Source organism: Chinchilla lanigera, unplaced genomic scaffold (genome assembly GCF_000276665.1).
Source record: "Chinchilla lanigera isolate Chin_1 unplaced genomic scaffold, ChiLan1.0 scaffold00007, whole genome shotgun sequence".
NCBI lineage: Eukaryota > Metazoa > Chordata > Mammalia > Rodentia > Chinchillidae > Chinchilla > Chinchilla lanigera.
Window position 1 is genome coordinate 1,157,644 of NW_004955408.1, and position 14,324 is coordinate 1,171,967.

A 14,324-nucleotide genomic window follows, 5' to 3' on the forward strand; every position below is an offset into this window, starting at 1 on the left:
CCTGCCGGGGAGGTGGGAGCGAGGGCCGGGGGCGCTCCGTCCGGATCGTCCCGGGGGGCTCCCAGGTGCCGGTGGGGGGGCCCAGCCGGAGCGGGGCAGGGGCGCGAGCCCTGGGCTGCGCGGTCCCGAGGGGCCCGCTGGGGCGGAGGTGGCCCCTTCCCACCCCTCGGGGCGAGGCTGGGCTGCGGGCTCCGAAGTCTGCCAGTCTGACGCCCCTTCCCGTTGCAGGCGGGCCCCCGGGGCTCGGAGCCGAGCGCATCCTGGCGGTGCCGGTGCGCACTGACGCCCAGGGCCGCCTGGTGTCCCACGTGGTGTCAGCAGCGGCGGCCGCGGTGGGGGTGCGAGCCCGCAGGGCTGCCCCGGTCCAGGGCTTCGCCGGGGGCAGCGAGGAGGACCCCAGCGGCCGCCTCTACTACAACGTCACGGTTTTCGGGCGAGACCTGCACCTGCGGCTACGACCCAACGGCCGCCTCGTGGCTCCCGGGGCCACTGTGGAGTGGCAAGGTGAGACGGGTGCCACGCGCGTGGAGCCCCTGCTGGGGACCTGCCTCTACGTCGGGGACGTGGCCGGCTTGGCTAGATCCTCCTCCGTGGCGCTCAGCAACTGCGATGGGCTGGTGAGCACTACTTTTTTCTCTCTTTGCTCCCCTGGCCTTTGCAGACCAGGTCGGGGATCCGTGGGAGGGACAGGCCTGGGCTGAGAACCAGCCTCTCCTGCCTCCCAGAGCTTAGGGAGCCACCCTCCCCGGCTGAGGTTGGCTGGAAGGCAGGCTGTTTCTGACTGTGCTGAGGAGATGGTTTCCTGGGGTGGGGTTCCCAGGAGCCCCTGAGCTGTTCCCTTTAACCCCCGTGCGAGTCTCCCATATGCCTGCCCACAGGTCTACAGGTGTAAGTTGGTATCTGTGTGTGTGTGTCTCGGTGGGTGTGTGCATTGGCACGAGCTTTGGCGTGCTGATGTGTGCCTGCGTCTGGGTGCCGGTGTATCTGTGTGAACCTGTGAGTGTGCCGTCCCCTCGCTGGCATGTGTGCGTCTGTGACCTTCTGCTCATCTGCGTGTCCTGGTGTCTGCGAGTGAGCGCCTGTGCTCTTCAGCGTGCGGCTGTGTGGGAGCACGTGTGCTGGCGGTGGGTTTTCTTGCTCTGTGTGTGCAAGTGATACCAGCCCTGGGGCAGACAGGGATGCTGAGATGCCCAGTAACCCTGTGCCCCTTAGCTGGTTGAGAGCCGGTGGTTTTATGTTGTGGCTTCGTGCTGAACTGCAGTTGGTTGTTTGAAAAGTCTGTGTTCTCTGTTTGGACCCAAGGGGAGTGTCTCGTGCCTGTGGACTGCCTGACTTTTGGGGGGCAGGATCCCCTTTGAGAGTGTGGGGCTGCCCAGTTTGACAAGCCTGGGACATGCACCTGCTTCTGGGGCTCAGCGGGACCATGGCTCAGGCGAGGCAGTCTTGGAGGGTCCCTGGGTGAGTGCACAGGGCAGAGGCTGACATTAGTGGTGTGGTGTGGTCCGGCAGCCAGGGTCTGGCACAGGGCAGAAGCCACTGCAGTTTTCTATTTTGGATTGGGTGTGTGGTGGTCAGGCTGGCTGTGCCGGCCAGACATCTGAAGCCGCCCACCGTGGGTTCTGCTCTAATTGCTGCCCGGGGTGCTCCTGCCCCAAGTGAGTGGCCGCTCTGCCAGCCCCGTCGGCCCCTGAGCCCTCTGGTCCTCAGGCGGCCCTGCTAGTCTGCTGGCTTCAGAGCCTGCAATTACACCCAGGCCCGTAACCGCTGCCGTTCTTTTTATGGACACACAGGAAACTTCACTTGTTGCTTCAGAAAATCACTGCCTGTGGTTGGATTTACTTGGAACCTGGGTATGCTGCAAATATGTGACTGTAAATGTCCTTGGAGGGGCTGGGTGGACACAGGACAGCTGTTGTATTCCCTGCTGGCTCCGAGGGTGCCCGGGGCTCACAGTGTGTCTCATCTTACGCTGCAGGTGAATTTCCTAAAGGTGGCAGGAGAGCTTTGCTGGGGACTTGGGGTGAGGTGAGGGGCGGTGCCCGTGGGTGCTGGCTGCTGGTATGTGCACTTTGGGAGCGTCAGGAGGTGCCGTGCTGCTCTTTCGTTCACCCACCTACTCATCTGATCACCCGGCCCCTTCTCATGTCCTGGGCCAGGTCAGCGGTGTGGCAGACCCAGGGCCTACGGGACAGGGGTGGGTGGGGCTGAGCGTGGCCTTGGCTTGGGGTGTGCTGCTGGGGCTCTTTGAGTGGGATCTCGGGTGGAGCTGTGAGCTGGCAAAGCGCAGGTGGGCAGTTGGGTGGCAGGGGGGTGTGCAGAGGAACCAGGCGTGAGCCAGGGGGGCGGGACAGGCACGCTGACGTGTCACGGGGGTTGGACACACTCGGGCAGAGGCAAAGGCAGGGCTGCGCGAACCCCGGGGCCTGCCCGAGTGGCCTGGATAGCCAGTGGATAATGGCCTTGAGGCAGAAGGTTACCATTGTTAGTTCTTCATTTTTTCCTGATTTTTTAGAAAAGAATGTGTCTGTTCTGATTTTATACCAAGTAATTCCTTAGCCCTTTAAGTCGCCCTGTGCCTCTGTGACACAGCGCCTCTGGCAGCCCCAGGAGCTGTGGGGAGGCCCGGCCCCTGGTGTGCGGGTGCTGCCCCAAGGCTCCCCAGGCCGGGTGACTTGCCCACGGCCGCCCAGCCGGTGGTGGTGGGAGCCTGGCCCGGCTCTGCCGGCCCCTTGCGTTAGTGGGACGGAGATGCTGTGATAACTGAAGGAGCTGACAACCGCGTGCCCTTCTCAGGGACCTCGTGGGAACAAATGACTGACCTGTGCGGCGGCCTGCGCCCTTCCCAGGAGCCCCTTCCGTCCTGGCCCGGGGCCCCAGGATCTCACTGTAATGCAGATTCAGTTTCTCAGAGTTCTGCATTGCTTAGAAGGTCTGGGAGGCTTAGCCAAGGGCCCCCCTGGGAGGAGCGAGGTCCTGCGGCCCATTTCTCTGGGAGCCGTCTGGGGAGCTCTGCTCCAGCAGCCAGCTCACCGGTCATGGCAGAAGGGAGAGCCCCTGGGGTGCTCTGGACGGGATGCTAAGGAAGCCTGAAGAGCTCAGTGTGACCCAGCACTTCCCACACGGCTGGAGCCTCCGTGTGCACCACACACGCACAGAGGCCCGGGCACATGCGTGAAGAACCACAGTACCCTGGGTGCATGCGGCCGGAGCAGGCAGCCATAGCCCGCTGTGAGGCTCACATGCTTAGCTGGGACAGGGCCCCCCTCAAGCCTGTTGTCCCTCACTTCCTGGGTGTGCTTCTCCTCTGTAAGGGCAGGCTCTAGTTGTTTACCCGAGGTAGCGGTCTCTTGTTTTGTACAAGGGGACTCATGCCACTGAAGCCATCAGAGTCATTTCAGCTACGGTGACGGGAAACTCACATTAGTTTAGACACGAAGGGACCTTCGTAGCTCACTTGGTATTACGTCTTTAGGAGTGGCTGGATCCAGGCGCTCACACCTCTTGCCTCTGCCCGCCATGTGCTGGCTTTGTTCTCAGATGAAGCTGCTCGGTAGTGAACCACAGGATCCTGGCAGTGCCACGCCGTCTTTTCCTACCAATGGCAGCAGGATCCTGTGTGTCACTCTGGCCTCACTAGGAAGGGTGCTTCCGTGAGAGCGGGTGTGGGAGTCTGGCGGAGGTGCAGGAAGTGGCGCCTGAAGTCTTGGACAGAAAGACACAGCGCGCACGTTTGCAGAGGGCTGCGGGGGGTGGGTGTGGGGTTCTCCGGTGCAGCAACCGGGAGCTGTGCGGAGTATTCACTGGGTGGAGCTGAAAGCTGCCTTTTCACACTGGAGGAGAAAAACTGCTTAGCTCAGTGCCCCGAACATCATTGCCTCGCAAGGGTTTCCAGCGTGGGCCACGTGACAGGCGTGCTAATTTCTCATCACTTTTGCATGCTGATTAAAAGCCCAAGGAGAGGCTGCTGGCATCAAAAGTAATAACAGTGACAGTTTGTTTGGCGGGGCCAAGCGCCTTTGTCACGTGGTCTTGTTTAATCCTCACAAGGCCCTGTGCAGTGTGTCCTGATTTTATCCCCATTCAACAGAAGGATAAACCAAGGCCTCGGAAGACCAGAGCGCTTGCTGCAGCCTTGGCAGCCAGTATGTGAACACACATCTGTCTGACTGCAGGGTCACAGTACTTTTTTGCATGCTGACAGAAAGAATAAAGATGAGCTGCACTTCCATAAAACACTTCCAGTCTTTCTCGTTCCAAGTCCTGGAGGGTTCTCTGGGCGGAGTAATCCTTGGCTGGCGGGGAGCCTGCTGCGAGCCGCACCTCGTGAGCGTCCGACTCCTGGCTGCTGGGTCACTGCAGTGGGGCTCCAGTGGACAAAGCAGCCCTTCCCACCTCTGCGCTTGGCACACCGCGGCACTAGGGACCTCCTGGCCTCGGCGCAGGACCAGCGACTGCCGCCTGCACAGGCGGTCGGAGTCTGTTCCCGGGCCTGTGAGAGCGGGAGCACACGTCCCCTGGGCTCTGGACGGCCCCTCGCCCCGCCGTGTGGCCCATGCCCGGGGAAGCCTGGGTCCACTGCACGAGGAAGCTGCTGCTGCCTCTTGGGCACTCGCGCCGGCCAGTTTTGCTGGGCATTTGGAGTCGCTGAAAGCCACGGGGAGGCGTCACAGGCAGTGCCCAGGGACCTGGTGAGAGGGCTGCAGGTGCCAGAGCGGCAGGCAGGGGTGGGCGGGTCCAGGTCCAGCTGGCCTGTCAAGGTCCTGCTCCCTCCTCCTTTGCCCTGGCACTGCCCGAAGAGCAGTGGGAGGGCGGGGTGGCAGCGGAGAAGCTGTGGGATGCTCCGGCTCTCCTCAGTCAGAGTGTGGGCCCTGCGTGGCTGCTGCTGGGAAGCGTAGCCCCTGGGGTGGCCTCAGTCTCCCCCTCAGCTCGTTACCTGCCCTCAGACTCACTGTAAGTGACAGAAAGCCGGCTCTCCTTAGATACAGCAAGCAGAGGACTTGCTGGACCCAGTTATTTGAGGGTTCTGAGGAGTACCAGCCTCAGGCATGGCTGGACCCAGGAGCTCGGAACATACTGTCTCAGCTCGGCCACTGAGATCATTTTGGAATCCGCTCTTCCCACATGGGAGCTGTGGGCAGCCCCAAGTCTGACCTGTCTTCCAAGGAGGACTTCCTCTGAACTGCACAGGCCCCACCAGAGCCCGGGGACCCTCCTGGAGGGGCGTGACCCGCCTGGCATGGTCAGTGCCCATCGTTAGACCAACCTCTATGACGAGGAGGCCGAGTCTCATGCCCACCTTTGAGGGTGAGGGTCAGACGCCCACGGCTTGGGAGTGGGAGGAGCTTGGTTAGGGCTCCGCCTAGCTGAATGGGCTGCACGCCCCCCACCACTGGCTGCTCGGCGCTAACCTCGACACTTCACCTTTTGCTTGGATGGGGATCCTAGGACCCCTTCTGGAGCCCCCACATCCAGCCAGCCGCATGCTGGAGACCCTCACCCTCCACCCCCGACCTCCACCAGGCTGCCCGCCACACCTGGCCTCACATCCTGTCCTTGCCCTTGGTCTGCAGCTGGCCCATACAGCAGCCGTGTGTCAAATCCCGGCACTCCTCTGCTCCTTACCGCTCTTCAGAAGAAAAACCCAAACCTGTGGGCCTGGTGTTCCACCCCTCTTGTCCGTGACTCGGCCAGGGCCACCGGCCTCATCCGTCACCGGGCCCCGCCACGTTCAGCTTTCCCTTCCTCCAGCGCTGGGCACTCAGGGCCTCTGCACGGCTGCGCCCGTCCCTAGATCCCGCCCCTGCCTGGTGCACGCTGCAGGTCTTGACTAGGGGACCCCGTGTCCCGGGAGCTGCCCAGACACATGTGCGGGCCCTACCCCCGCTTCTTGACAGCTCGAAGCCCAGTACCTGCGGTCTGACGAGTGGCCCAGCTGCAGCCCGGGGGGGGTGCCGGGTGGGGGTGGTGCTGTGCCCTGTCCTCTGTGTCCAGCACCCAGGACTCACATGTCTTGCTCTGTGTCCCCGCCTTGTGTTGGGGCGTGTGGAATCCGAGTTCAGAGCTCTGGTTTAACACAGATGAAGTGGGGAAGCTGTCCCCTGCTGCCCAGACCCTGGCCTGGGACAGCCTCCCACCCGCTCTCCACCCACCGAGCCTCAGCGGGTCCAGGCAGAGACCTCCCAGCGCCCGCAGTGCTTCCAGAGGCAGAGAGGGAGGTGCAGGGTGTCCCGGCAGCGGGACCATTGGCTGGCGAGGGCGGGCGGCCAGGGCCGTCCTGGGGACCCACTGAGAACGCAGCCCCGTTCCCACTGTGGCCACTCCTCTCGCCCCACTTTCTGCGGCCCACACCCCTGCGCCTGCAGCTCGCCGTCTCCTGGCCGCCGCTGCTCACAGGGCCTGCTTGGTGGAAGGAAGGGGCTTGAGAGAGGATCCGCCTGCAGCGGGTGGGCAGGGGTGTGCAGTGCAGCTGGGACTGCTTGTTGGGCTGGGCTCAAGGGGCAGGGTGCAGGCCAGGAGTCCCCTCCCTCGAGGGCAGTCGCCACATCTGCTCCAGCCAGGAAGGTATCTGAGGATGCTCCCGCATGGGAGGGGGAGCTCAGGAGTGAGCTTGGGACCTGGAATCCCGCTTGCTCAACTCCTGCTCCCTGTGTGACCCCGGGGCCCTTGTGACTGCAGCTGCTCCCACACCCCAAGAGGCAGCCTGGTGGGAGGGGGAGGAAGGCACCCCACACTGAGCATCCCTCTAACTAGACAGGCTTAGGTCATGGGGCTTTTTCAGGACCAACGCCATGGCTCAGGAATGAAATGTGCTGACTGGCTCCAGCAATCCCATGCTTTACCCTAGTCTGGACAGATAATGAGGGAGCAAGGGCTGTGGGGAGGCAGGCCACAAAGGTCCACCCCGAGAGGAGGGTGCTGGTCCCATCCTTGCCCCTGCTTTGCCTGAGCTGAGGGTGTCTGCACAGGAGATGCCCCTGGAAAGCCAGCAGTGGCAGCGGTGTCTATACCTTTGGAGCTTGGTACCTGATCCTCGCTGTATCCTCTGAGCTTGCCATTGCTGTCCCCATTTTACAGACGAGGACACTGAGGCTCAGGAGAATTACTCAGATCTGTGGGGCTCTCCCTGAATGGGCAGAGAGAGGCACAGTGGAGTTGGCCCAGGCCCTAGGGAGGCCAGGACAGCCAGTCCCTGGTCTCTGGGCCTGAGTCTGGGGACACCCGCTCTCCCTGGACCAGCCTGTGTCACCTTGCTGTCCCTGCCCTGCACTCCCGTGTGACCATGTGTGCTTCTGCCTCTGGGGGCTGAGTTCACGGTGCCACTCGCTTCGGTGTGGGCTGGTTCTGGTTCCTCCTGGCCGGCTGGCTGGGCTGCCTGGCTCCCTGAGCCCCAGGGGAGTGAAGGCCGAGAGTCAGGCTGAGTCTGCCCAGGCTACAGTGAGGACCACAAGTTCCACAGTGCGTGTGAGCCCCGGCGTCCGGAAGGGCTTCTCTGCCAGTTGCCCTGGAGACGCGCCCCAGGGCCTAGCACACCCACTCCGCCAGGTCACTCCCTTGGCCGTGGACTGAGCTGTGGCCTGCACCTCCCTGTTCTGGTCTGGGAGGAGCCCTAGGGGCAGGTGTGTGTGGGCTTCCTGGGAAGTGGGGTCTGCACAGGAAGCCCAGGCGTCTTTCGTTACCTGAATCTCCCGCTCTGGCTTGTGCAGCCCTGGTGGGGGTCCTTGTGTGTCTGTGTTTGTGTGCTCATGCATGGAGTGTGTGTGGAGTGTGGGCGTGCATGTGCATGTCTTGTATGCAGGGGGATGTGTGCACCTAAGTGTGCATGGCAATGTGTGTATGCATGCATAGCTCAGTGTGTAGGTGTGCATGCATCTGCCTGTGTGTGCATTTGAGCATGTGTATAAATGGGCACATGTATGAAGTGCATGTAGGTGCTTGTGTGTGTCTTTATAGGCATAAGTGTGCGCTCAAGAGTCTGTGTGCATGCGTGTGCATTAGAATAGGGATGTGCTGCATGTGTGTGCCTGCATGTGTGTGCCTGCATGTGTGTGTTCTTGGCAGGGATTTCCGCAGGGGTGGGTCCTGAAGTAGTGCGGAGGCATTGAGCGGGAGACCCCGGCCCCGGCCCTCTGGACATTGGCACTGCCTTGGGTCGCCCCTCCCTCACTGACTGGTGCTCCGGAATGGGAGGGTCCAGGTAGGAGCCTCTCGCTCTGCTGCGTATGTTTCATATTAAATGTCAGCTGTCCACCGGCTCTGCGGTGCTGCCATTAATATGGAGAAGTTATTACCAAGCCTGGAGCTGGCTCCTCAGGCTCATCCATGAATTTCAATTACACCGCACGTTGACTCCAGGGCAGGCGGAGTGGGGCATGCAGTTTCCGCTTGCAGGCAAAGGCAACCCTTATCCAGGAGCAAGGGCTGGGCACCGCTGAGAGGCCAGGCGGCTCTGCACTGACCCCACCCCACTCTGCGTTTCAGTCGTTACCAGGGGAGAAGTGGGCTTGGCGTGTGGGCCAGAGGGTGCCGCTCACAGGTTCAGCTCTGTCCCCTGGACCAGGGACGCAACTCTCGGAAACGCAGTTCATCAGAGGTGGAAGGGAGAACCTATCAGCACCCACTTCCTGGGCGCAGGGAGGATGCATGTACTGAAGAACCATGCAGCCAGGCCTAGGGTCAGGAGAGGGTGGCTGTTTCTGCATTTCCCTGGGCCTAAGGAGCCAGCAGGCATAGGACACGCTATTATTTCATATACTGCCAAGAAAGGAGACGTTCCTGATTAAACTGCAGCCTGGTCTTCCCCACTGTCCCCTGGGGCGCAGACACCAGCTCCTGCAGCGCCACGGTGTGCAGGTGGCTCTCCTCACCAGGTGAGAGGGCCCTCCTTTCCTGCGCAGGTGGTGACCGAGTGCAACCGGCCTGTCTGCTTCCTCCTGTCCTTGGAATGTGTGGAGTAACGGCCGTTCCTCCAGGATGGGTATCTGCCTCGCCGGTGCCGGTGCCCGTGCTGCGTGCTCTGCTGCCCGTCTCTGTGCCCGTCCGTGAGCCATCTCACTGTGGCTTTGCAAAGACGGTTTTCATGGCAAGGGTTTGGACGCAAGAAGTCCTTCCCCGGCCTCACTTCAGTCAGAGCCGAGGCGCTCGGGAATGCACGGCCGCGTGTGGCCCAGCAGTGCCACCACCCTGAGGATGGGACGCACTGGCTTTGCCCTGCGTTCAGAGGTGGTAACTGTGAAAAAGGTGCCCTCCAAATGTGTCCTTTGAGAGTCTTGAAGACGTGATTTGAAGTGATGATGGTGATGATGGAGGAGGAGGAAGAGGCGGAGGAGAGGAAGGACTTGCTTGGGGCCCGTTCTGGGAGTTGACAGGACTGCACTCTGGGACCTCAGGCGGCGGCAGAGCCTGGGCCAGGTGCACCCGGCAGGCAGCTCGCAACCGCGGACGATGCAAGGGCTCCTTTTGAGCTTGGTATTTCTCCTCTGAAAGCAGAAATTTGGACCACATGGAGGGGGAGATGCACATATGTTGGACGCCAGCACTATGTGAGGGTCAGCGTGGCCAGTCTGACGGGTGCGGAGTGTCTGCGGGGGGACGGAAGTGGCTTGAGCATCGTGAGCTTGTTGGTTTGTACGTACAGTTGTGCCCTGCTTGAGAGTGAGGATCTCTCCTTGGAGCTGTGCTGCTGGGCGGTTTTGTCGTCGTGGCGAACTCACACAAACTGAAGCGGTTAGGATGTCCCCGGACCAGAGCTGCAAACTCGTCCACTACTGACCCAGTGCTGTTACGTGGTGCGTGACTGAATATGAATAGATAGACATTATAGATCACGCCACACTCCACGTCCTGTGTGTCGCAAAGGAAACCTCAGGTCAAGGGGCACCTCAGATAAATTCTGTTTTCCCAGCAATCTGCTCTTGTTCAAGTCTAAGCCGCACTTATCCTGAGAGCTTCAGAGCTCCAGTGTCTAAAGCGTTAGGCTTTGAAGCTGTACTGTCCGAAACAGTAGCTACAAGCGGCGCTCGAAATGTGCCGGTCTAAACTGAGTTGCTCTCTGGTTAAAATACGCACTAGACTTTAAAGACTTGGTGTCAAAGAAACAAATGTAAAAGCATTTTACAGGTAATTTCCTTCTCTTGTGTGGTTCTGGAGATCCAACCCTGGGCCTTGCTGCTAGGCAAGTACTGTCCCCCACATCACATTCCTAGCCCCCGCAGGAAAAGTTAAACATCGATTACAGGTTGAGCTGGTAATCTTTTGGATGTATTAGGTTAAATAAAATACACTGCGGAAGCTAATGTTACCTGTGTCTTACTCCTTTTTTAAAAACGTGGCCGCTCTGTGGCCCCCACTGTCCCTGCTTCCCTGTGCTGCTGTGGGCTGCAGCCTCCCTCCCATGCAAGCGTTTTCTTGCCTGATCACATCTGTTTATTCTTTCAAATGAATTTCAGAATTGTTTTGTCAAGTTAAACAATCCCTTGTGGATTGATTGACATTAAATTAAACTTAAAAACTAATTAAAGGAAGAATTGGCATAATGTATTGTATTTGCCAGGAACATAGCTATCTTTCAGTTTATTTAATTCTGCTCCAATGTTGCTCAGTGAAGTATTACACGTTTTTAATCCAGGCCATCGTTTTTTAAAATCAGGGTTGTTTCAAGGATTTTTTTTTTCTTTTTGCCAATGCAAATCGAATCCCTTCCATCTATTGTTGTTTACAGGAAGGCCATTGATTTTTATATAATTATTTTTCATCAAGCAGCTTGACTGAGCTCGTCAATTCTTTGTGTGGACTCCCCTGGGCTTCCCAGGTGAGCGGCTGCACTGTCTGTCAGCGGATGGCTTTGGATTCTCATTTCCAGTCTGCGCGTCTAGAACCTTCAGAGCCGCGCTGAACAACCGTGGCTTCATGCGTCCTCCTCCGTGCTTGGCTCTAATGGTAACGCCCCTGGCGTTTCTCTGCTTAATGCAATGCTTGCTTGAGGATTTAGATGGATTTCATGTGAAGGCAATATCCTCTGAATTCTAGTTTTCTATGAGCCCATCTTTATCAGCAGAGGAGCTGAAATCTAGATGAAAAATCGTATCCTCTCCCCAGGAAAAGAGGCAGCAGTGCTGCAGCCTGGGGCTGGGGTCTAGCGTTCTCAGGCTGCTGCTTGTTCCGTCCCCCACTCTGCTGGCCAGGAGGGAGACCCAGGCCCCATGTACAGCTGTCAGATCTCTGACAGGCAGCGTTGGGGGTCCAGAACAAGGGGAGGGGTGGCACCTCCTAGCCAGTCAGGCGGCTTCTGGGAGCACAGGGCCGTTGGGGGGTGAGATGGTGGGTCCGCCCTCTGCAGCTTCTCCAGACTGCGCCCCGCAGCCCCCCCAGCCGCTTGCTGGAGACTCCGCCCTCGGCCCTGACCTGAGGGACTGACTCCGCGCCCTTCTTACTTCCAGCCCTGCAGTTACTTTTGTCCTGTGCACTTTTACAAGATCTTGTTCCAGACAAAGACAGTTTCCTTCTAGCAGGACATCTGTGGCTCGTTCTGTGGCGAGCCGCGGTGCTTTCCATCATGTGATCCATCTGTGTGCTCACTGACAGGCACAGGAAGGGGGCGCTTTGGACAACCTCTCTGCCGGTGCCACACCCCGCGATTCTGATTGATCAGATCTGGCTGAGACCTGAGCTCTGAGTTTTCCAGCAGCCACACAGGGGAACCCTGCACAACAGGGCGGGTACACCCTGACAGGAGGGAGGGCACGAGGCCGAGGCGGGCGTCCCAGGTCGGGGTTCGGCTGTGCCCTTGCCGGCCCATGAGCCCTGGTTTCCCCAGATGCGAGGCTCCCTGCCTCGTGGGGCTGTGTCGGCCGGGAGCAAGGCTGGCCCTGTTCAGAGGAGGTGTTGTGGGAGGACTGGGGTGCGGGAAACAGGCCATGGCCCCTCCCTGGGAAACTTGGAGCCCTGCAAGCAGACCCTTTGCAAAGCTCCCAGGGCTGCCCACAGTGGGCAGGGGCTCGATGGGCTGGGCAGGAGGGTGTAGAGTCCAGAGCAGTGCCTGGTGCCTGCTCTTGGCCTGTCCACATCAGGGGCATCTGGGTCTTCGTGGACGCTGGACACTGGTCCTGTGGCCCTGGGTGCAGCGGGTGGGACAGGCTTCAGCCGGGCTCCAGCCTCGGTGCCCTCTCCCCTTTTCTCTCTGCATCTATAGCTGCCACTTCCCTGCTATGACCTTTCGAGCCCTGAACCGAGGTCTGGGTCCCGGGGCAGCAGGGACCTGTCTCGGGTGGCTTGCCTGTGACAGTGAGATAGAATAATCCCCAGCAGTGCAAGAAATACAATGTGTGTCTTCATCCCCAGATCCTCGCTCAGAATCCTAAAACTCTCGTAATTTCCTGAGCGCAAAGGGTGCTGGGAGCATCTTTTATTACAGTACTGGGTCTTGATCCCTAGCTCCCCATGCCAGAGCTCCGATCCCGGAAGCTGCAGTGATAGCGGGGTGTTTGTGCATGCTAAAGAGGCTGGGCCTGGTCTGCAGCGGGAGCCAGGCAGGAAGAGGTTAGCGTTAGCCCTGGGGAGAGGAGTGATGAAGGTCCACAGATCCCTGAAATTACAACTTTGAGTTGGGCAAGCTTCGGGGCTGGTCAGTGTGTGGGGGTTTCTGGAGTGGGGTGTCCAGGAGGGGCACGGGAGCCCTGCAGACGCCCTCCCTTTGGCTGCTGTGAGTGGTGCCCTTTATAATACCCTAGCCAGGGTAAGTGTTTCCCCATGAGGTGTCCTGGGGAGCCCTGTGGTCCGAAGCGCGGGGGAGGCTGGCTCGCAGGGGTCTGAGCTGGGCAGTCTTGTGGGGCTGTGGGTGATTGGTGTCAGCCCTGAGTGGAGCTGTAGGACGTCCCGCTGGAGACCTGGAGGGCTGGTGGGCTGCAGGGAGAAGCCACACGCTGGTGTCTGAAGAGCTGAGTAAAAGCAGGACCCAGGGGCGCTCAGCCGGGCTGTGGCAGAGGAGGGAAGGTCCCAGCCTGCGGCCTCGAAGGCCTGTGTTTCTCCAGGGGCTTCAAGCCGCAGCTGCTTCACGGGTGGGGAGGCTGGGGACTGTGCAGAGCCCTCCTCTCCTCCCTCTCCTTCCTTCCTTCCTTCCTTCCTTCCTTCCTTCCTTCCTTCCTTCCTTTCCTTCTTCTCTCTTCTCCCCTTTCTCTCTTCCTCCCTTCTCTCTCCTCTCTCTCCACCCTCCTCCTTCTCCTCCTTCCCCACCTTTCCTAAGTCCTTTGTCACCAGGGCTCCGGAACCCTTCCTGGGTGGGGGCTGGCATCGAGGGTGGCATCCTCCTGGGACACCTGCAGAGGCCCTGCTGGGACAAGCGTGCTCTAGGCACAGCAGGGACTGTCTCCCTGAGCTGGGAGGCATCTGGGGTCAGAGCGGGACTGGCTACCCAGGGCTGCAGAGCGCAGTCTGGGCTTCTTGCGACAAAGCTGTCCTCGGGGTGCTGGAACCCTGGCCGCCCACGCAGGCAAGGTAACTGCTGTGGGGGGTTCCTCCGGCTCTGCTTGGCAGCGGTGTTAAATTCTTGGTGTATTTCCCAGCCACACTCTTGACCTTGCCGGAGCTAGAGTAGCTCCCGCCTACTGGGTGGCTTGGTCTTTGGGCGTCCTTTCTTGGGGGAGCGGCGGTCCCTCACTGGCTGTGTCCTGGCAGGGGAGGCACTGCCTGGTGTCTGTCTCCACCATCTCGGCAGAAGAAGCAAAGCCCGGGGTAGCTGTAGGGCGCTGCTGACCTTTAGCAGTTGGAATGACCTTGACTGTGGTCACTTTGTGGCCTCTGGTGGCTGTGGTAGCTGCTCCAGGACTGGGCGTGGTCCAGGGTGCCCAGTCTTGGTGACCGCCTGTCTCTGATTGGTCATAGCCTTCCCCAAACTGCAGGAGACTACGGGGCTGGGCTGGGCTCAGAGCCCTGGCCCCCGGTCCAGCTTCTGGTCAGTTATGTGGGCTCCAGGGGCTCTGTTATTGAAACTGCTTCTTTGGAGACTGGCGGTCTCTGCCTTGCGACTCCCCCTCGGAAGCCCATTGACTGGTCTGTCCCGGGCGGCGCTTCACCCTCTGTTGTCCTGGGTAGGTTGTGTTTGCAGCGTCCCCTGCTGGCCTCTATTTCTTCTGGTCGGCACTGCTAGGCCTTTCCTGCTGATTTGTCTGTTGACTCGGGCTGTAGGAAATAAACAGTTGTTCCCCGACCCTCCCATTTGAGTTTTAAGTATTTAACTCCTTTCACTGAAATGAAGTGCCCCTCTGGTGCTGTGTGAAGTGCTGGTATTTTTTCCCTACATTGCTACTCTGTTGTCCTTGCTGTGGCATCCA

At 59.9% G+C, this 14,324-nt stretch overlaps 1 protein-coding gene across 1 annotated transcript in view; it reads left to right on the top strand.

Annotated features, from left to right (window-relative positions):
* Positions 1-182: 182 nt before the first annotated feature.
* The window catches only part of Adamts2 (ADAM metallopeptidase with thrombospondin type 1 motif, 2), a gene marked incomplete at its 5' end in the record, with an annotated part of 209,321 nt that continues 195,179 nt past the window's right edge, over positions 183-14,324 (top strand). Inside the window, one exon of the mRNA XM_013507291.1 lies at positions 183-617. Coding sequence (XP_013362745.1) covers positions 183-617 — 435 coding nt within the window. The remainder of the gene's footprint in view (positions 618-14,324) is intronic.